Consider the following 22,591-nt stretch of genomic DNA (forward strand, 5'->3'; position numbering starts at 1 on the left):
AACACTTGCACCTGGCCGGCGCCGCGGCTCACTAGGCTAATCCTCCGCCTAGCGGCGCCGGCACACCGAGTTCTAGTCCCGGTCGGGGCGCCGGATTCTGTCCCCGTTGCCCCTCTTCCAGGCCAGCTCTCTGCTGTGGCCCAGGAGTGCAGTGGAGGATGGCCCAGGTGCTTGGGCCCTGCACCCCATGGGAGACCAGGAAAAGCACCTGGCTCCTGGCTCCTGCCATCGGATCAGCGCGGTGCGCCGGCCGCAGCGCGCGGGACGCGGCGGACATTGGAGGGTGAACCAAGAGCAAAGGAAGACCTTTCTCTCTGTCTCTCTCACTGTCCACTCTGCCTGTCAAACAAAAAAAAACAAAAAACAAAAAACAAACAAACAAACAAAAAAACACTTGCACCTGGCAAGCAAACACCAAAATTGTAACAAAATCTCCAAGCTCCACAATTTGTGAGGGAGGGAGCATTAAGACAGCAATGGAAATTATCAGATACCATTAATGCTGTTCTATCAGCGTTTTCAGGAAAGTCACAAGTTTGGGAATACTGCCCATGATCAGCACATGCCCCACAGCTCACATACCATCCATTCCTCCAGAACTGCATTATAAACTTTTAACAATAAAATGACAAGAGAGACTATCAGGTTGTAAATGTTTATATTTCTCTCACACACAATGCTGTATGCGACATTTACTAGTTTTAATATGTATCCATAGGATTAATACTCAAATGGAGTATAATGTGGAAAGTGCAGAACTAAAGAAATAAGTCTATCTGAAAACTAAAGCACACTTTAAGATTTAAAAATATTGCACATAATAAGGTTGCACAGAAATTACTGGCTGGTTTTACAAACAGAATGAGGTATTAGTCAATCTCTAGATAAAGACAAGTGCAAAGTAGAGGAACTACACACACACACAAAACACATAAATTCAAATTAAGACCTAGAATGCCAACAACTAAGAAAGAAATGTGAAAAGGTGTCTAAGTTGCCATGATTTCAACATTATAAAATCATTAGCCAGGGACCAAACACATAACTGTCTCTCGGCAATATTTCATAAGTTTGCAACTTTTCTCAGCCTAAATGACAACGAGCTATACAGTCACTTTACCTCAGTCTTACTATAGAAAGGCATGGTTCTGTGGTAAACAATAAACCTTCCCTTCTAAAGCTTTCATTGGCAATTAACCAAGATACTGCTTTCCTTTGCTGACACAATTATACAGTTCCATGTATGTTTAGCAACTCACGTCACAGATGCTACAGAGCATGCAATTTAAAATTAGCAAAGGTTTCACTGCAAAAATCATTCAAGTTCACACAATTTAAATGTACAGTAACTCTCAAAGTTTAGTCTTATGTTATTAGGCAAACTCAATTCTTTTTTTTTGGTAATAAAACTGGCCACATTAGTGAGCCCAAGAGTATGTAGAAAAAAAGGACCAGGCAGAACTCTTTTTAGAAAGAAAGTTTCCTAATTAGCGAAATTAATAATTAGATTTTATCTACTGCTGAATGTTGAATTTGTCAAAAACAATTTAAATACATTTAACCACCATATCAAATTGCTTAAATTAAGTGAAATCATGCACTTGTCAAAAATAGTTCACAGAAAACTGCTTTGCCTCAAAGACACTGAGGAGGAGTCAACTAGTTGAATTTAATGAAAACAGAAAAACAACAAACTACTGTCCTGAACAGTCAGTGTATGTGGTAACCATATTTCCTCTTCGTTGAGTGACAGTCCTGCAGTGCTTGCTAGATCCATGGAATCTATTTTCAGTCTGTACTGTGTGCTGATTTGTGGTGTCAAAGCCACTAAAAGAAAACATTTTCTCCATATCTTCAAACATGTCATCAAACAGTCCACCTCCGAAAGAAAACTCCTGGAAATGATGCCTTTGTCTACTGGAACCATCCTGGTGTGTCTGGAAGTGATTTTCAAAATGCTTCTTGGACTGAGTGTTTTGGTTTTGACCAAAGAAACTGAAGTCTTTAAATAAGTCATCAAAATTGAAGTTAAATGATTGCTCAAAAGGACTTCCACTACCTCTCTGTCCTTTACCATTAGTGAAAGCAGTGTGTCCAACTGTATCATACTCTTTTCGCCTATTAGCATCTGAGAGTGTTTCATAAGCTGAAAAAGATAAAAATGCTTTAGTAACTAAAATATTCAAAATTACATTTATTCAAACCTCTTCAAATAAGTGAATTCAAGTCCATAGGAAAGGATTTCACATCGTAAATAAAAGCAAAACGCTACATACATAGGATATTAAAATGAAAGTTATAAAATAAGTTGGGGACTTTGTCATGTTGTCTGCTGTGTTATCAACAGTTAGCTCAATGCCACCTGTAGTTAAATATCCAACAAACTGTTGTTAAATAAAAGCTAGCACTGCTGCATATATTGCTATGTATGTGGGCAACAAATGGAATTCTTCAGTCTTTGTATCATCTGTATAAAATCATTACTTTCTTAAAGAACTAAATTATCAAATGTAACCAATTAATAGAATTTCAGATGTTTTACTTCCTTACTAGTTGAAATTTAATTCCAGCTCCTTACTCAGTTACCTACACCCATCAATTACTGAATGCTCTGGACAACCAGTTCGCTTTAGAACTAGTTTCAAGTGAAAATCTGTTTCATACTTTTCCTTCACAGACCATGCAGCTGTGAAATGCAGATCAAATGAATAAAAAGCAATAAGGTGTCTGAGCATATTTTAATTGTTTTATATTTAATCTACATACTTAGTGTAACATGTGTTTCATACATTATTTGACAAGGATTTGGGGCAGGTAAAATTCCTTTCACGAACAGGTCATCAAAGAAGGAGGTACCTTTCTCTGAAGGGAGGAGAGAACTTCCACTTTGACTACGACCTTGTCTAAATATGATCAGAGTCGGTGAACTCAAAAGGCTTCCACAGCCTTGGCGACTCATGACAAGAGCCTAGGGTGATTACTGATGCCATAAACAAGAGTGTCAAATTGTTAAGTCAACAACAGGAGTCACTGTGCACTTACTCCTCATGTAGGATCTCTGTCCTTAATGTGCTGTACATTGTAATTTAATGCTATAACTAGTACTCAAACAGTATTGTTCACTTTGTGTTTTTATGTGGGTGCAAACTGTTGAAATCTTTACTTAATGTATGCTAAACTGATCTTCTGTACATAAAGAGAATTGAAAATGAATCTTGATGTGAATGGAAGGGGAGAGGGAGTGGGAAAGGGGAGGGTTGCAGGTGGGAGGGAAGTTATTGGGGGGAAGCCATTGTAATCAATATTCTGTACTTTGGAAATTTATATTCATTAAATAAAAGTTAAAAAAAATTCCTTTCACATACAAAAAGCAATCTTTAAAATAATAGAATAAGACATTTTTCAACATTTTTAGATCTGTATGTCAATAAAACTATTAACTATCATTCATTCACTCAGGCATAAAAGTTATATTAAAAAAAAACTCCAGAGAATCTCATTACATCTAAGTCCCACGTGCTCTCTATCTCCACAAAACCTTCAAATACACAGACAGTTCTTAGCTATCACTGTTATTACTATCTAATGCCTACAAGACCCCCGAGTCATTTACTTACCTTCTGCAATCTCTCTGAACTTTGCTTCAGCATCAGGACTCTTGTTTTTGTCAGGGTGGTACTTCATGGCCAATTTGTGAAAGGCCTTCTTGATTTGGCGCTCTGACGCTGACTTTGGCACACCTAAGATATCATAGTAGCTTTTCGAGGCCAGAATTAGTTCTGTTATCATCAAAATACAGATTGCAAAGGTGAAAACTGACTGGGGAGTAGCCATCTCTCAAATCCTAAAAAGGAAAAGAAAAAATTGGTTACCCACGAAGCTAATCTTAATACTTTTTCCTTTAAAAAAAAGAATCTTCAGAATACAAAGTAAATATAATGTAGTATTAAAAAATTAAACTTAGTATCTTACACCTGTTCCTGTTACTTCATTTACATAGGCTTTGTAACTCTGAAGGCCACCTAATCTTTTGAGCAATCAGAATTTAGTCAAGTTAAGAAAACTCTCTTGGCTTCAGCTTTTCACTAACGCCCTGGCCATACATGAAGAAGGCATGGCATTCTGATATCTAATTTATCAAATTTTTATCAGTGAATATTGAAGATGCACCATATGCAAGAATTGTTGTTAAAAAGGTAAACGACCTAAACATTTTAAAGGGTTTCAATCTTCAAGAAGTCACTTTCTGAGGGAGTAATAATATATTTAATTATCAAGGTAAATAACCCAAAATGTCTAAATGACTAATCTTTGCTCCTCCCCAAAAAGGCAACAATCCAGGCTTTGCTCTATCAGGGAAGTTAAGCACTACAAGCAGAGAATCTAAACAGCATAATACAGATACTGACAGTATACTGCAACACGTTTCCCCCAAATTTTAACAAAGATGCAGAGTTAAGCAAGTTCTGTTCAAAAGTCGTAATGAATAAAATTGAAGATTTCTGCTAAGGCTGTCAGAAAAAAAAATTTTGACAGTCGAGTATTTTAGGCTAAGTTTTTTTGTTTTTCTTTAACTTCTCAGAGATTAAAATACTCCGCTTACCCTGAAGCCACTCAAGGCGTTTTACCTTACATTTCACGGTCCTGTATCTACCCAATGACTTACGCGACAAAGCCAGGTGGCTGTTTTTGAACGACTGTGCCACCAGGGCCCTTCCCTAATAACCTATGATGACACAACAAGGCTGACGAAAAGGCACTCTGGTGAGTGGAAACTGCCTGCCTTCCTCTCCTGAGGCCTCTTCCGAGCTCAATTAGCAGGTGCATTCCTTTTTGCCAGAGTTACTCATCGTCACGGGGACCAAGTACAACCTCGGGTTTAAAGAACACGAACGGAGCGTGGCCGGCGGCCGGCCGGCCGGGACTCACACGGACACACAGGGGCACCTTGCTGCTTTGGGAAGCCGTGTTCCGCCGTTGGCGGCGGGGAGCCCAAGGCGCCTTACACCGATCTCTCCCCCTACGACGGATCCGCCAGCCGAGCGGCCGGGACTGCCGGGCCCACCTTCGTCCCAAGGAGACCGACACCCGCCCGGTCCGTCCAGGCCCCGGCGTCGGGGCTGCCCCGAAGCCCTAGAAAGCTAACCAGCAGAGCCCTAACACCAAACGCACTATTCTGTGCCTCGCCATCTCCGTTCTCTGCCTCCCGTCAAGAACACGCAAGCCGAAGCCCTGGGCGGCCACCGAGGCCCAGTCTCCCCACCAAAAAAAAACAAAAACAAAAAAAAAAAAAACAAAAAACAGGCCAGGGCCCCCGGGACGCTCCAATCCCCCCCTTCCCCCGCGACCCCGGCCTCGTCCCTCACCCGCACCCTCCGACGGCCGCTGCTCTTCCACAGAGCGGAGGCGCAGGCGAAGCTGACCACCGGCTCCGTTCGGCTTCGGGGGGCCCAGCCCCTCACCGCAGCCTCCGCGACCTCCGGGAGCCGGCACCCTCCCCACGGCCGCTGGCACCCGGGCCTCGCGCTCCCTCAGCAGCCGCGGCCGCGTCCTCTCGCTACCCGCTCCTCTCTGGCGGGCAGCCGTTGCTGGCGCCACCACCTCTGGAGAGGACCTACACGAAACGCTTCCTCATTGGCTGCTGCCTACCCACCTGACCACGGCGCGATACGCGCACGTGGAAAACTGTTGTTGCCGATCAGGCAGTGCGTCACTTCCTCCCCCGCCCCCAAGGGGGCGGTGCTGAACCCTGACGGAAGTGAGTGGACCGTAGCTGCGGCTTTCCCATGACAGGGTCTCCGCGCAGGCGCAGTGGCTCGGCAGGCCTGGACGGCAGGGGCTCCTTTGACTTAGTCTCGGAGTGCCGGGTCGTGCCGCCTCGCCCGCCCGCCCGCCCGCCCGGTCTCCCGGGTTCTCAGTCAGCCGAGCGATGCCGCGCTACTGCGCTGCGGTTTGCTGCAAGAATCGCCGGGGACGGAACGATAAAGACCGGAAGCTGAGTTTTTACCCGTAAGTTTTTACCCGGGAGCAGCGGCGTCCGCTTCAAGGTCCTGTGGCCTTTCGCCAGGGTTCGGGTGTCTCCTGTGTGCTCGCTCAGCACAGGGAAGCCGTGTTTGCAGTGAGGAGCCGGTTGCAGTGGTTTCAGATCCTGGTGGCACTGCTTTGTAGCCGGGCGCTTCCGCTGTCACCCGTGAAGTGGAGCTGTCAGTAGCGCGTCAATCATGCCTGGTGCGAGAGGCACCTGTGCGAGTCACAGGGCTGACACAGAGGAGAACGATATCATTTTAAATATCTCGCTTCCTCTTTGGGGGTTAAAAATAATTTATTTAGCTCTAACCCTGCTTCTTACTTTCTCCCGGTTTTCACCGGTTATTTTGTGAGAGAGTGACTAGACCCGAAGCCCTGATTCATTAATGACTGTCAGCTGCTTCCATCCCTCTGCACGGCAGTACGTCCTGGGCTGTCTCTAGTGAGGATCTTGTCTAAGATGCAGAAGAGGTGTTGGCAGAGAAATATCTAAGCCAGGGTCCAGCTGATAGAGAAATGCTGCTATGATGGTGTCTTCTAGTCTGAGAAGGTTTGTAGCAGAAAACCACGTTGAAATTTGTTTAGCCCCATACTTCCCAGGTTTATTTGCCCGTGGTTGTTCAAATTCATCATTGTTGTTTGCAACTTATTTCTGTTGTGCCTATATGCTAAGTTACCAAACCATCCTTCTAATTGGATTGCATAGGCTTCTCAACAGTTTTTTTAAGAAGGAATGACAATAAATTCTGAAGATGTTTGCCCTAAAAACGTGAATTTAGTGAAAGTAGAATTTATTTTAAAATTCCATATGTAATCCCCAAAATAAAAGTTGAATTAGTTTTATTCCCCTAACAGTATCAAACTTTCAGAAAACTGAATTGCTCATGCTAACACTGTAGCAGGCTGTAGTATAAATCTATATGGACTTGGGAATGTGGTAAATAGATACATGCATTGTCCAGTTTCACTGTGATTATCTTATGCTTGGGGGGATTACATAAGACAGTAAAACAAAATTACCAAATTGAACCAATATAAAGATAGTAAGTTGTTACTAAACATTTTCCAGATGATTGACATGTTGAGAAAACCATGTAATCCAGTTAGAATGATGGTCACAGTATATATTTTTAATGGCTTGATAACTCAGCATATAGGTGCAATAGGAATAATTTGCAAATAACATCTTTAAATGTGAACTTACATAAAAAATGAATTGTAAAGGGCATATTTACATTTTAGGTGTAACAGAAGTTACACCTGTTAACTAAAAAAATTCAGGTCCTCCAAAAAGAAAATTCTTTTTGCCTTATAAATGCCTTTTCTGTTTATGCCTGTCACCCTTACATGCTAACATGTTTTCAAAGCATGTTTGAATATTGTTTTTATGGTCATAGCTTCCAAAGGTAGATAATTGATTTTTCCAGATAAGAATCTCATGGTTAAAAATTATTGCCTACAAAGTACCCAGAATATCCCTGCCATTTTATAAAATTATCAAAACTTAGGAGGAAAAATCATGCTGCTCCAAAGTAAACAAAATGATTGGGAAGAAGGTGAGGGAGATGTGTCATAGCTATCTTTTCCATGAGAAACTTTATATTCTTACTGTTTGTTAAAAAACAGGAAGTTAATATGTAGTTTGTGTCCTGGACTATATTCTTGAAAAATCATCAAATTAAATACAAACCACCGTCAGCTGTTTAATATACTTTAACTTACTGAAACTGGTGGGAAAGATTTGCTGTCACATTCTTCCATTAATCTAGGTTGCCTACAAAACACATTGCAATACATTAGAGACATATGTATATGTCTCTGCATATGGGTTATCACCATGTCAGGAACAGAATACGGAGTGAGTCTTTCTCTTCCTATTCTATTTATTTCATTTAAAGTGTCTGAATCTGTCCTTTTTAAACATGTTTCATTCTTTTCCTGCATAAGAGTTCCTCTTTCAGAACTTGAATTTTGGCCTTCCCACATTGCATTTGAGTAGAATTGAGGCTGATGCCAGAAAAGAAAATGGAATATTTGTAGTTTTGTGAGGGTTAGTTTTATTCAGCTACCCCATTTGTTTGAATTGACAGCTTCTTGTTTAAAAAGCATTAATATGTTGTAAGGCTTACGTGACATATGAAGGAAATCACACAGCACAAATGAGAAAGAAATAAAAGAAGTTATTATTGTTTAAAATAGAAGTACTTCTATCAAAAAGACCTCTCAAAGTGATAGCATTTCAAAATATAGAGGTTTTCCTAGTTGTTTCTGAATAAGGAAATCAACCTTTTGTACTATAGCAGTCTTTTTCTTGAAAATATCTGTTTTGTTAAACAATCATTGTCCTACAGCAGTATTTTAGCATGTGTATCAAGTGAATGACTATTATTAAATTTTTTGGTTTTTCTTCAAAATACAGCTAGCAAGTAAATAAAGCTAATTTAGAATAGTATTTGCTGAGTGTCAGGTGCACCTGTCAGCTCATTGAATCCTCACAGAAGCTCAGTGAGAAGGAAATTACCGTTATTGCTGTTTGACAGATGCTGAAACTTCCCCATAGGTAAGTCAAGTGGAAAGTCAGAGGTCACTTGGTTGTGAGGGGCGGGCTGGGGTTAGAGCCCCACCTGTCACCACTAGAGCTGTTGCTCTGCACTTCACACTGCACTGCCCCTCCTGGGGAAAGAGCTGTTCAGATCCAGCTATTGAACAAAGCTGTATTTGACGTGTCCTAATGGATGTGAATCTGAGAGTGCTGACTTTCAAGAATGCCATTTTATAAGAACATTTATTCAGGATTAAATGGCTGCCTTTAATTGACTGCATCCACGCTGATAAACTGCCAGCGACTTTGCATATTCTTTTTTCCCCCTTTATAATAACCCTCTGGGATAGATATGAGGACGATGACAACAGTGATGAGGCACACTTCCAGATGACGGAACAGCATTGGAGTGAGGTATATCACCCCAAATCAGTTCTTTCTCTCGCTCCAAAGGCACTGTAATGCACAATTTTCTTTAATCAACATTGTGGATATCTCAAATCAGTGCTGCTGGAACTATTAGCAAATGATGATGGTTATGAATAGTAAAGAAAGCATATACTGGAAAATGTCCTCCAGGATCCCAGGGCAAGAAAAAAAAATATTAAGATGAAAAGAGCCGCATGGCACAGTGGATTAAACCACTGCTTATGGTGCCAGCATCCCATATCGGAGTGCTACTTCAAGTTCTGACAGCTCTGCTTACAGCCAGCCTCCTGTTAATGCTCCTGGGAAGGCGACAGAAGATGCTCCAAGTGCTTGGGTTCCAGCCACCCATGTGGGAGACCTAGATGAAGTTCCAGGATCCTGACTTCAGCTTGGCGTAGCCCTGGTTTTTGCAAAAAGGGCATTTGGGAAGTGAACAAGCAGGTAGAAGATCTCTCGCTTTCTCATCTGTCATTCTTTGCCTTTCAAATAAATAGGTATCTCTAAAAAATGGCAAATTCCTATCCAAATGTGTTTTACTAATACTGCAAGTCAAATGGTGTGCTGTTTATAATTTAAGGTAGTGTTAAGATTCAAACTCCTTTTTAAGAAATTATATATTTGAAAGGCAGAGTGACAGGGGGAGGTGGGAAAGAGAGGAAAGGAGGGGAGAGACAGGCTACCATCTGCTGTCTTTATAGATGTGTTAGCAAGAAGGTGAATTGGAAACTGAGTAGTGGGGACTAGAACCAGCACACCAGTATGGAATACAGTGTCCCAGGGAGCAGCTTAACCTGCTGTACCTTGGGAATTTGTAGTTCATACAAAGCTCTTTCCTAGTTCTAGACAAACTACAACAATGTAAAAGTGGAACATAATTCATAGAAAATATTAAAAGATTTTTACCAATGGTAGGATGAAACACATACAATTCACTTGAAGGGACATTGAATTATATTTACAAGCAGTTCGCAGACAATAGCAGCGGCTGTGTATCGTTTCTTAGTCCTCTTATTGCAGAGAGAATGTGGTAGTTTTCATGAAGATTTTCTGTTTTGGTAGAGATGATTGCCTTGTTTTTGCAGGACTTAATGTGTAAGTTACCTAAATGTGTAGTCCTCGCATCTGACAGATTGTAAAAATACAACGAAGTTTTCATCTTCATTCTTTTTTATTTTTTAATTTTAGGTTTCCTTTACATGACAAAGACAGACTTGAAAAGTGGTTAAAGAATATGAAACGAGATTCGTGGGTTCCCAGTAAATACCAGTTCCTGTGTAGTGACCACTTTACACCAGACTCTCTTGACATCAGATGGGGTATTCGATATCTGAAACAGACTGCAGTTCCAACAATATTTTCCTTGCCGGAAGACAACGAGGTATTGGAGTGGGGATGAGGGACCCTAATGTTCGAGCCAGGTTGCAAATTGCAGAGTGGCAGGTGATCAGGTAGAGAAGAGAAATTGAGAAGGAAAGATAACTATTTAATAGGGAACACTAATTTATGTAAAGTGATTTTTTTTTTAAAAATTAAACTGTCATGAAGTACAGTTTAAGAAAAGCAAGATACAACATATAAAATTTATTAACTTACTTATTAACTTTTTTCTGGTCTTTTGAAGAATCTGAAATGTTTCACATATTGAATAGGCTTCATGCCTTTTTAAGAAAAAACTTTAGGGTATATTAAAGTTGTTATATCCTTAAAACATTTTGTTAACTGAATGAGTTTGCTTGACCAGTATACTACTAAAGTTATAGTTAAATAGCACTAACTAGTAAGAAAATAAGTCTATAAGGAAAACTTTTTTTAGAATTTGAAATATTATTTTCTAGGGAAAAGATCCTTTCAAAAAAAAATCTCAGAAAAAAAAATTAGAAAATGAGAAGGAAGTATACCTAAAGGCCAAGCCAGAAGAATCCTTTGCATCAAATGTGGCAAACAAAAATATGGACACAGGTATGCTGCCTAAACGTGCAGAACTGCTTGATTCATTTGCCTTGGTCACACCAGCTCCAAAAACAGGAACCATACAAAATAACTTACCAACTCTTAATCTAGTTAAACAAGATACTGAAAATCCAGAATCTATCTTGGAAACATCAGTTAACCAGAATACAGATACAGGTGGTTTTCACACATCTTTTGAGAATCTAAATTCTACAATTATTACTTTGACAACTTCAAATTCAGAAGGTATTCAGCAGCCTTTGGAAACCCAAGAGGTCCTTGAAATAACTACCAATCATCTTGCTAATCCAACCCTCATAAATAATTCCATGGAAATTAAATCACAGGAAAGTCCATTATTACTCAGTACAATTAATCAAACAGTTGAAGAATTAAACACAAATAAAGAATCTGTTATTGCCATTTTTGTACCCACAGAAAACTCTAAACTTGCAGTTAATTCTTTTACACCTGCCCAAAAAGAAATGGAAATGGAAGACGTAGATGTTGAGGACTCCTTATATAAAGATGTAGACTATGGGACAGAAGTTTTACAAATTGAGCATTCTTACTGCAGACAAGACATGAATAAGGAACACCTTTGGCAGAAAGTCTCTAAGCTACATTCAAAGATAACTCTTCTTGAGCTACAAGAGCAACAAATGTTAGGAAGATTGAAATCTTTAGAAGCTCTTATAAGGCAGCTAAAACAGGAAAACTGGCTATCTGAAGAAAATGTCAAGATTATAGAAAACCATTTCACAACATACGAAGTTACTATGATATAAAGAAGCTTAAAGCTATGACTTGTATATAAGCTTTTTCCAGCCAAACCAGAAGTTATATTAAAGTGCACTTTTTCCTGTATAAATTCTAATACTGATGAAGCAGTGAAAGTCTTCTGATATTATAAATGGCATCTTATTCTTGTAATGCTCAGTTTTGAGAAAAAGAGTTGCTGTGCTGGATGAAAAAAGTTTTTATCACTTGATGGTTTTTCCAAATTAAATATAAAATATAGTGAATAAATGTAATAGTCATGGCTGGCACTGTGACGTAGTGGGTAAAGCTGCCGTCTGCAATGCTGGAATCCCATATGGGCACCAGTTTGAGACCTGGCTGCTCCACTTTCGATCCAGCTCTCTGCTATGGCCTGGGCAAGCAGCAGAAGATGGCCCAAGTGCTTGGGCCCCTGCACCCACATGGGAGATCTGGAAGAAGCTCCTGGCTTCAGATTGACGCAGCTCCGGCCGTTGCAGCCATCTGGGGAGTGAACCAGTGGATGAAAGACCTCTTTGTCTCTCTGCCTCTGCATCTCTGTAACTCTGCCTTTAAAACCTCTTAAAAAAAGTTAACTCATAAAGAGAGAACAAAGAGCCAAGAGTAGAAGTCAGGTATGGGAATTGGTCCTGGTTCTACAATAGTATGACTTGGGTAAGTTACTTCTCAAGCTTGAGTGTCAGTCCCTAAACTGTAAAATACTAGATCTGTTAATAGTCTATTTCTTTATAGTTCCTTCCCTTACTATTAAGATACATTTATCAGATTTTCTATAATATAAATTAATATTGTAGATATTAGAGCTTGATTAAGTGTTGGAATCCCCTCAATATTTATTTAATCTGTGTTTTTGACTTTTGGCTAAAATTATAAATCTGTAATATAATGGATAATACTACTTTTATAGTTTTATTTTAGTTGAACTAAGGAGCCACCCATTAGCTCAGTTCTTAGGAGAGGTACTAAACTTGAAAGAATATTGTATTTCAGTACCTTGTAAGTTACTGACTATTATAATACATAGTCATTTAAAATTGTAACAACATCCTGTATTTATGGTTATATTTATAAGCCAAAAATTTTAATGAAGTTGGTTAAAAAATATGTTTTTTAGAATTCATAGTTTGTTTCTCGATAGGTATATCTTTTTAAGTGTCTGCTATCTCATTTTAAATTCCAGAATAATAGAGTAATAATTAATACTGTATCTCCCCATTTATATATAATTCATTAAAATTCACAAGCAAGAAATTTTAGATAAGTGATAAGGACTATAGGGAGAGAGCGGTAATGTTTATATAAATAAAACTACTGCTTATAGGCATACAACTTAAGAAAAAGGAATGTAATAGCAAACTTTGTTGTGAAAACACAGTCTTTAACAGATTATATGTTTCCTGAAAATTGGCCATAAATGTAATTAATTGTGTTACTGCCAGTGGTGTTAAGCAAGTTCCTTTCGGTCTGATTCTTAGTTTTCTCATCTGTTAACTAGAAATACTGTTATCTGTCTTGAAGGATGATTTTGAGAATTTAATAAGGTAACATGGTTTGAAATTAGGAGGTGCTCAATAAATATTGCCTCTGATTAGTATATTAGAGCAAATAATATACTAATTAACTGCATGATGGTTTTTCTTTTTACTAGATTTCACTTGGTTTCTTCAGGCTAATAAAATTAATTATATGAAAGTTTATTAGCTAATTATAAAAAGATTAGAGGTGTCTATTAGGTGATCATTGGGAGAACAAAAATTTTTAACATATGTGCAGATAATTAGTAGAGTTAATATAATATTTTTAAGTATTCCCATGTTGGATTTTGCTAATACTTAAATAATACAGATAAAAGTAACTCACAATAAAGTAGTGATGTTTCAAGTCAGTTTTCAACAGTGTACATCATAATTTTGTTTGCTTATAGATTCTTCAGAAATGTATCTATGTATCTAGTTGTTTCTTTAAAATTAATTATAGGTATTCAAGGTATGTTCATGGCTTATCTATATTCAGTTGAAGATGTTTTCAAGCTAACCCAGTTAGCTTTCAATTATATTTTCAGGATCTGGCCAACTTTATTTCTTACCTGGACCATTACAGTAGCCTGTAAGCTAATGCTGCTTATATTTTCAATTTTTAATCTTCATTTCATCCTGGACTCTGCTGTCAGCTTCTTATCTAAACTATAATTCTAACTATATCACCCACTCACCACTTAATTTCCTATCTCAAAATACTCTCTAGTATCTATAAAGTAAATCCAAACTTGTTACCATTATGTATTTGCATGGGTTTAAAAAATTATTGCACCAAAATGTTTATTTTTAATTCTATTTTCCATAAACTTTTGAATTATCCTTGTATGATTCTCTGTGATTCTGTTCATCCCATGTTTTAACCATACCAGATTTCTCAGCATTTCCCAAATATAACAGACAGGTATCTGCCTCTGGTTTTCTTTCATAAATTCAACCAGCCTATAAAAATTATATTTCAACTTTGGTGGAATTTCATTTTTTTTTGTTTTCTAGTCACAGTTGTTTTCTTTGTGTTCCTACAGTGTTTGGCTTTATAACACTAGAACAGCGTTTACCTTACGTTTTTAATGTCATGATTCTATCTGTGACTGCCTTTTCAATTAGATTGTAAGCTTTCTGGAAGAATGTTCCTGTAAGCTCTTCTGCAGTATGGCCTTGCTGTCCTGGGTCAACAGGTGGAGTTATTTCCTCTCCCTTATTCTGGGAAGGTTCTGTGATGATTTTGAAAGGTAGAATACTGCAAAAGTGGCACTGCCAATTCCAAATTCAGTCCTTAGTAGAGCTTTGAAACACTCCCATTTGCAAATCTAGGTGCCATGTGAGACATGTGATTACTGCAAGTTCATGCAACAAAGGCCCATGCCATGTGGAGCAGTTCTGAAGAATGTGACATTTGAGTGAAAAAGCCGTGTTGGAAACTGAGCCTCCAGTCACAGCTTCTCAAGATGGCATGAAATGCATTAGAGACAACCAACCAGCTGAACTCAGATTCCTTAATGATGAAATTGTGAACAGAGTAAAATATTTGCTTTAAGCCAAAAATATTGGGAAAGATCATGAATAATGAATAACCAACTACCTCTTTCTCCATTCGCCTCTGTCCTTCCTGTGCTGCTGTGGACCATAATAGCCATTCTACAAAATCTCAGCAGCATTATGCATCCCTGTGTTAATCTCACTTCCCTGAAACCCGTTCCTGGTTGAACTCAAGGGCTTTTTTGTTCCTCGATCAGAGCAACTAGCTGGAGAAAATGACACAAATGAGCAGACTTCATTCTAAACTCATGAGCACTAACCTTAAATGACCCACAAGTATTTCTTCAGTAAGTTCATAATTCCATTCTAAGTTCTCCTTCACACTCCTGTCCTGCTCCTCCCTTGTATTTGCCCCTGCTGAGGATCTCATCACAAGCTTCATTGAGAAAATCCACAGTTATCAAAACCCCTGATTATGGACTGGATTGTGCACTTGTAATCATGTAAGAAAGGCTAAATGAGTCATAAGGGTGAGGCTCTGATACAGGATTAGTGTCTTTATGCCAGAGAACTGCCCTTTCCTCTCTGTGAGGACATAGCAAGAAGGCAACCATCTCTAAGTCAGGAGAACTGTCACCTTTAACCTGACCGTGCCGGCAGCCTGATCTCACATTTCCACCTCTCAACGTGTGACACAACAAGCCTCTGTTTAAGCTACCACCCAGTCTGTGATATTTTGTTAGGGCAGCCTTAGCTGACTAAAACACCCTTGTAATCCAAAACAGAATTGTTAAGATGATAAATCTATATGCATCAACATGAATAAATCAAGTTGAGAAAGGTTTGATAATAGTATACTACTTAATTAAAAATTTTAAATGCATAAAATAATAACTAATCATATAATATATGTATGTATTTTTTTTCCTGCATAGTTAGAAAATAGATGAGACACCATTTGGCTTAATGGTTAAGAAACTGCTTGTGATGTCCATATCATATCAGATTTCCTAGGTTTGAATCCCAGCTCCCTGATCATGCACTTCCTGGGAGATAGCAGATGATGGTTCAAATAATTGTGTCTCTGACACATCCATGAGAGACACTGGGATTGAGGTCCTGGCTCCTGGCTTTGCCCATTCTCAGCTATTACAGGCATTTGGGGAGTGAACTGGCAAATGAGGTATCTCCCGTTCTCTCTCTATCCACCCTTTCAAATAAGTAAAAAAGTAAAAAAAAAAAAAATATATATATATGAACACTGATTTTAGGATAATGATGACCTTTGAGGAGGCAAGAAGGAGAGTTAGGATACAGATTTTGTTTCTTTTAAAAAGAAAAATGAGGTAGCGGAATAAAAATGTTAAGATCTATTTATGCACCTGGTTTATTAACCTATGTTTAAAATATTTCAAAGTTTGAAAATTACATAAATTATTAAAACAAAATGGTATGTTAGCCTTATGAAATTTAATTCTAGGAGTCATTATGTACAGACTTAATCCTTACAGTTTGTTATGATTCTTCTCTATTTTAAGACCCCTTAGGAGAAAGGGTTGAATGAAGGGAGATTACACTTAAATTAATTAATTTGAAATCAGTGAGCTTACATTTGAGAAGAATTATACCTCCCTCCCCAAAGATGTCCACAGGCTGTGCTCCAGGATCTGTGTCTTACCTTACATGGCAAAAGATAGTCTACAGATATAATTAAGATGGGAGAGTATGGTGCATTGTGTGATTATGTGGATGGACCCATTGTAAGAGTCCTTAAAAGTGTAGAACCTTTTCCAGATGCAATGCAAGGACTCAAGATTATTGCAAGTTGTAAGGATGGCAGTAGGAGATCCCATCTAAGGCACACGGGTATCCTCTAAAAGCTGGAAACAACTCTCATTTTATAGCCAAGAAGAACTATAACCGCAAGGAAATGAATGCTGCCAACAATCTAAATAAGCAGAAAACAGAGCCTCTCAGAAGGAACACAGTGCGCCAACACTGATTTTGGTCTAGTGAGACTTACCCAACTTCTAACCTACAAAACAAACATTGTTTTGTTAAGCCACTAATTTTATGGTAATTGTTAATTACAGCAGTATGAGAGTAATACAGGTACTTAATCTGCGATTCACCTTTGTTTCATTCTCAAGTTTTTCCCCCACATACCTTTACAGAGTACATCCCACCTTAGCCTGTTTGATTTACTGAAGACTCAGCTTCCTTATTGAAATACAAATGTGCTGTAATCAGAGGTTGTAAATATTGAATGTCATATATGCAGTTGTGCTTTGCAAACTGTAAAAGATTATAGAAATTTCAACCATTAAAATGACTATTTAATTTGTTTTCGGTAGTGGTCTTATGCTAAAAAACAAAAATTGTATTCTTATGCCTACGTTCATTCATTTAGGCCTAAAAATATGCAAGCTTCAAAATGTGTCACTGTCCTCAGAGTGGAAAAAAAATTTGTCATTTCTTATTAATTATTTGTTTCTGTGAAAACCCATAACCGTGATCCACATGGGCAATTGCCTGGTGAAACTGAGTTTGTCATCTGAGGTAAAATAGGCCACAGATTTACTCCTACAGCACACATCCTGAAACTGAAAGATTACCTGGTTTATGGAAGAAGAAAGTCTAGGGACCAGCATTGTGGCCCAGCAGGTTAAGCTCCCCTCGTGATGTTGGCATCCCATATCAGAATTCTGGTTCATGTTTCAGCTATTGTGCTTCGGATCCAGCTTCTTGCTAAAGCATCTGCCACCCATCTACGAGACCTGGATGGAGTTCCAGCCTCCTGGCTTTGGCTTGGCCCAGCCCCAGCCACTGGGACCATTTGGGAAATGAGCCAGTGGATGGAAGATTTTTTGTCTGTCTTTCACTGTGTGTCACTCTACTTGTCAAATAATTCCTTTTTTAAAAGATTCATTTATCAGAAAGGCAGAGTTACAGAGAGGCAGAGGCAATGAGAGAGGGAGAGATCCTCTACCTTTTGGTTCACTCTCCAAATGGCCAAAACAGCTAGAGCTGAGCCAGCCCGAAGCCAGGAGCTTCTGATGGGTTTCCCATGTGGGTACAGGGCCCAAAGGACTTGGGCCATCTTCTACTGCTTTCCCAGGCCATGGCAGAGAGCTGGGTCACAAGTGGAGTAGCCGGGACTTGAACCGGTGCCCATATGGGATGCTGGCACTGTAGGTGGCATCTTACCTGCTACACCACAGCGCTGGCCCCACATAGAAATCTTTTTAAAATGTCTAGGAATTTTTGAACTTCCTAAGAATGATAGTGATCATTCCTCAGAATCTGTATGGAAGGAAATACGTGTGGGTGAGAAGTGTAGATGAAAAAGGAAGGCTGTGTGAAAGCGAAGGAGGGAGGGTGGGTGAGTGGGTGGCTAGGTAGATATATAAATGTAGAGAATTTAAATTTCACTTTTCTGACTACTGCTTTCCTATATAGTAGCCAGGACTTAAGATTATGAACAAGAATGTGAGGATTCTTTCACAGTCCTCTCAACATCCAGGAGCTGATGAGGAAATCCTCCCTGTGAACTAAGTCTGGATTCCTCACCCCCTTCTCAGCAAATAAGAGACCCTCATTGCTAAGGGAGTCTCATCAGGTATTGGATGTCAAAAGCTAAGTCGGTGTTTAGATGTGCTCATCTACAAATCGAATTGGGGCAATAAAGAAGGTAATAGTATGGAATGTTCTCCCCTAATTTAGACTCTGTTCCTGAATTCCTTCTCACCACTACCACTGAACCTGCCTAAGGGAGGGAATTTTGAATTCAAGCTGTTTTCATTGCAAAGGATAGAAACTCAGTGCAACTCCAGAAAGGTTTCAAAAGAGCAGAATTGAGGCCGGCGCCGCGGCTCACTAGGCTAATCCTGTGTCTCTCTCTCTGACTATCTAACTCTGCCTGTCAAAAAAAAAAAAAAAAAGTGACAGTAGTTTGGAAGATAATATAATGAACTAAGTTTTAATATGAATTATTTATAAATATAAATACACTATAGTTATTGAAGTTATTCCCATCATTAAATGAATAAATAACCTGAGGATATATATTTAATGTGTTAATAAAAGAAACTTGGCCGGCACCACGGCTCACTAGGCTAATCCTCTGCCTGCGGTGCCGGCACTCCAGGAAGACCTTTCTCTCTGTCTCTCTCTCTCTCTCACTGTCTGTAACTCTACCTGTCAAATAAAAAAAAAAGAAACATATTAGTCTCACTTCATACACAGTCAATTTCAGAGAAACCTTAAGGATAAGGAACAATTCATCCTTAACCTGTAAGCAATACATCAATGATTTGTTCCAAGGTGACAAGGTTTAGATTTTTAATAGCTTCCCTGTGGCATATAAACAAATAGTGTGTGATAGCTGATTAAATATGGTGTCCCTGTGTTCTGCTGCATCACTAGTGGATCTATTCACATATTCCCTCTCTTCCTAAATTCTACATCTGGACAATGGGAAAACATTTTCTTATATTTTCGTACTAGAGAGAATATATTCTCTTAATAGACATTCTATTTCTGATTCCCATTCTCTTTGGCCCTCTCTGCCTCCCTCAACACCCTTATACCAACAGCCTCCAGGCTACTCTGGGTCCCAGAGCCTTTGGCCATGGTGATGATTGTACCTCACTTATCTGTGCTGTTACTTTTATTAAAGTGTTAGTCTTCCCATCTGCATTGTGATACAGTTTTGTATTTTTGTCAGTATTGGATATGAGGACTTGATTGCATACATTCAAAAATGGAAACTTGATGAATATTTCATGACAGAAACTGGAACTGATGTGTTCTAATGTATATGAGGTACATTTTAAATGTTCTTATATATGTTTAACTGCTTATATTTTAATTTAATTTAGCATGAATGAACAAAATATCTTATCAACATATTCCCCTTATTTCATTTATTTTAAAATGTTAGTGAAAAATTAAAATTATTTTTATTGCCTGACAACTACACAAAGATGCTATATTAGTATATACATTTTACATGCTTGTGTATGTTTGAAAAAGACTACATTGGTTAATATTTAATATATATAATAATTATTTTTAAATGCCTAAAATTAAAAGTTGCCCTTAATAAGATGGAAAAATTACATTAAATAATAAGGTGTATATTTCTTTTGTTTGCAAATTATATAATTCTGCAAATATATATATATATATAAAGATTCCACCAAAAGACTATTGGAATGAATAAATTTAAATAAATTAGTAAAGTGTCAGGATGCAGCATGAAGATCAGTGGTATTTTTATGGCTTGTTGAAAAGGAAATCATGAAACTAATCCTCCCTTCACACTAACTACAAAAACAATAAAATACCTAGGAATAAATTTAACCAAGAAAGTGAAAGGCCTCCACAATGAAAATTACAAAACACTTATGTGAGAAATTGAAGACACAAAGGCCTTCTTTGTTCATGGATTGGAGGAATTAATACTATTAAAATGACCATATTACCCAAAGCAATTTGCAGATTCAATGCACTGTCCTTCAAAATACCAATGACATTCTTGACAGAGATAGAAAAAAGTCCTCAGTTTCATATGGAAAATACCCACCAAAACAAAAGTAATCTTGGACCTAAATAACAAAGCTAGAGGTATTACAATACCCAATTTAAGACATAATATAGAGTCGTAGTAACCAAAACAGCGTGGTACTGACATAAAAACAGGCTCATAGAGAAATGGAAAAAAAGAGATTCCCAAAATAAACTTAGACATCTACAGCCAATTGTTTCCTGTCAAGAGCACCAAAAATATACAGTAGAGAAAAGGCTACTTCAATAAATGGTTCTGGGAAACTGGATATCCAAATGCAGAAGCTTGCAACTTGACCCTACTTCTCACCCTATACAAAAGTCAGCTCAAAATGGATCAGAGACCCACATACAAAACCTGAAACAAAGAAACTACAGAAGAAAACTTCGGGGAAACACTACAAGATGTCAGTTTAGGCAATGATTTTATGGACAATGGAATAAAAGACTAAATGAATTATATGAATATAAGAAGTTTCTTTGCAGTAAAGGAAACAACTAACAGAGTGAAGGGACAAACTACAGAATGGGGAAAAATAGTTTGAAACTACTCATCTAGCAAATGATTCAGAATATTTAAGGAACTCAGACAAGCCAGTGCCGTGGCTCACTAGGCTAATCCTCCGCCTTGCGGTTCCAGCACATCGGGTTCTAGTCCCGGTCGGGGCGCCAGATTCTGTCCCGGTTGCCCTCTTCCAGGCCAGCTCTCTGCTGTGGCCCGGGAGTGCAGTGGAGGATGGCCCAAGTGCTTGGGCCCTGCACCCCATGGGAGACCAGGAGAAGTACCTGGCTCCTGCCATTGGATCAGCGCGGTGCGCCGGGGGCCATTGGAGGGTGAACCAACGGCAAAGGAAGACCTTTCTCTCTGTCTCTCTCTCTCACTATCCACTCTGCCTATCAAAAAAAAAAAAAAAATCAAATTTTGAATTGAATTGGCAAATGAACTGAATATATCTCAAAAGAAATATAAATGGTCAACAAATATATGAAAATGGTCAGTATCATTAGTCATCAGGGAAATGAAATCAAAACCATGATGACACAGTATCTCACCCTTGATTGAATGGCTATTATTAAAAAGACAAATATCAAATGCTGGTGAGGATGTGGAAAGGGGGAACTCATCCACTGTTGGTGGAAATACAAAAACAGTCATCATGAGAATAGTATGGAAGTTCCTCAACAAACTAAAACCTATAATATAATCTGGCTATTTTGGGTCTATGTATATATATCCAAAGCAAATGAAATCAACATACCAAAGAGATACCTGCACACCCATGTTCATTGCAGCATAACAATAGTGATATGGAGTCAACCTAGGTACCCATCAATGGATGAATAGTAAAGAAAATGTGGTCTACATGTACAATAGAATGTTATTCAGTCACAAAGAAGATTGAAATCCTGTTATTTGCAGAAAAGTTGATGGAACTGGAGGATATATTAGTGAAATAAACCAGGTACAGAAAAATAGATACCACATATTGTTTCTCATATGTGGAAGTTAAAAAAAATTAAAAATAGTGAATATGAGAAGTATGGAAGAAATAGAGGCAGACTGATAAATAGGCAGCAAAACGCAGATAGAAGTAATAGGTTCTAAAATTCTATAGCACAGAACTACAGTTCACATAAAAACTTACAAATTTTATGAAGAACTAGAAGAGAAATTCCTAAAGGCTCCAAACATAAATAAGGAGCTAGAAATGCTAACTAACATGATCTGCTCAGGAAATAAATGTATTCAAATACTACACTGTAGCTGATAAATATGTGAAGTTATTATGTGTTAATCAAAAAAATGTATAAAACTTTTGTGGAATGTAAAAACAGTAAATTAAAATTATAGAGTAAGGGGATTTTTTCAAGATGTGCTAGGCTGAGAATGATGGTGGGTTTTGCCCTTAAAAATGACTTCGGGGCCCGTGCTGCGGCACAGCGGGTTAAAGCCCTGGCCTGAAGCGCCAGCATCCCATATGTGCACCAGTTCTAGTCCTGGCTGCTCCTCTTCTGATCCCGCTCTCTGCTATGGCCTGGGAGGGCAGTGGAGGATGGCCCGGTCCTTGGGCCCCTGTACCCGCGTGGGAGACCTGGAAGAAGCTCCTGGCTCCTGGCTTCGGGTTGGCGTAGCTCCAGCCATTGAGGCCATCTGGGGAGTGAACCAGCAGATGGAAGACCTCTCTCTGTCTCTACCTCTCTGTCTTTCAAATAAACAAAATAAATCTTTTAAAAAATGACTTCAATATGATTACATTCATCATAGGCATTCAAATGTATG

General features: G+C 38.7%; 2 protein-coding genes across 10 annotated transcripts; one reads left to right on the forward strand and one right to left on the reverse strand.

Moving 5' to 3' along the window:
• Window positions 1-641: 641 nt before the first annotated feature.
• DNAJB9 (DnaJ heat shock protein family (Hsp40) member B9) lies at window positions 642-6,180 on the reverse strand. 3 transcript variants are annotated; one of them, XM_070071136.2, is made up of 3 exons: window positions 5,654-6,180; window positions 3,618-3,844; window positions 642-2,146 (listed from the first exon to the last, which is right to left on the reverse strand). In XM_070071136.2, the coding sequence occupies exons 2-3, from the start codon at window positions 3,832-3,834 to the stop codon at window positions 1,695-1,697; spliced, it is 669 nt and encodes a 222-aa protein (XP_069927237.1). In that variant the 5' UTR covers window positions 3,835-3,844; window positions 5,654-6,180; the 3' UTR covers window positions 642-1,694. The 3 variants fall into 3 exon arrangements, with proteins under 3 accessions (XP_069927237.1, XP_017198252.1, XP_002712087.1); XM_017342763.4 differs by lacking the exon at window positions 5,654-6,180 and adding an exon at window positions 5,373-5,573; XM_002712041.6 differs by lacking the exon at window positions 5,654-6,180 and adding an exon at window positions 5,367-5,573.
• Window positions 5,805-17,087, forward strand: THAP5 (THAP domain containing 5). Of its 7 annotated transcripts, none has more exons than XR_016230929.1 (5): window positions 5,805-6,009; window positions 9,278-9,439; window positions 10,184-10,376; window positions 10,834-12,382; window positions 14,578-17,087. XR_016230929.1 is itself a non-coding variant. In XM_089328413.1 (5 exons), the coding sequence occupies exons 3-5, from the start codon at window positions 10,230-10,232 to the stop codon at window positions 11,734-11,736; spliced, it is 621 nt and encodes a 206-aa protein (XP_089184539.1). In that variant the 5' UTR covers window positions 5,805-6,009; window positions 9,278-9,439; window positions 10,184-10,229; the 3' UTR covers window positions 11,737-14,225. The 7 variants fall into 7 exon arrangements, 4 of the variants coding, with proteins under 4 accessions (XP_089184539.1, XP_089184537.1, XP_089184538.1 ...); XR_016230930.1 differs by lacking the exon at window positions 9,278-9,439 and having other exon boundaries at window positions 10,834-10,957; window positions 11,387-12,382; XM_089328413.1 differs by lacking the exon at window positions 14,578-17,087 and having other exon boundaries at window positions 10,834-10,957; window positions 11,387-14,225.
• Window positions 17,088-22,591: the final 5,504 nt, after the last annotated feature.

This window comes from Oryctolagus cuniculus, chromosome 3, assembly GCF_051225735.1.
Source record: "Oryctolagus cuniculus isolate XC-2025 breed Fujian yellow rabbit chromosome 3, ASM5122573v1, whole genome shotgun sequence".
In the NCBI taxonomy this organism is placed as follows: Eukaryota; Metazoa; Chordata; class Mammalia; order Lagomorpha; family Leporidae; genus Oryctolagus; species Oryctolagus cuniculus.

Bases quoted from the DNA above. Each gene is read 5' to 3' on its own strand.
- DNAJB9 (XM_070071136.2), bottom strand. From the start codon at position 3,834: ATGGCTACTCCCCAGTCAGTTTTCACCTTTGCAATCTGTATTTTGATG. The intron at 2,147-3,617 runs GTAAGTAAATGA...TATCTTTTTCAG, and splicing joins GTTCAGAGAGATTGCAGAAG to CTTATGAAACACTCTCAGAT.
- THAP5 (XM_002712040.6), top strand. From the start codon at position 5,930: ATGCCGCGCTACTGCGCTGCGGTTTGCTGCAAGAATCGCCGGGGACGG. The intron at 6,010-10,183 runs GTAAGTTTTTAC...TTTTAATTTTAG, and splicing joins CGGAAGCTGAGTTTTTACCC to GTTTCCTTTACATGACAAAG. The intron at 10,377-10,833 runs GTATTGGAGTGG...ATTATTTTCTAG, and splicing joins CCTTGCCGGAAGACAACGAG to GGAAAAGATCCTTTCAAAAA.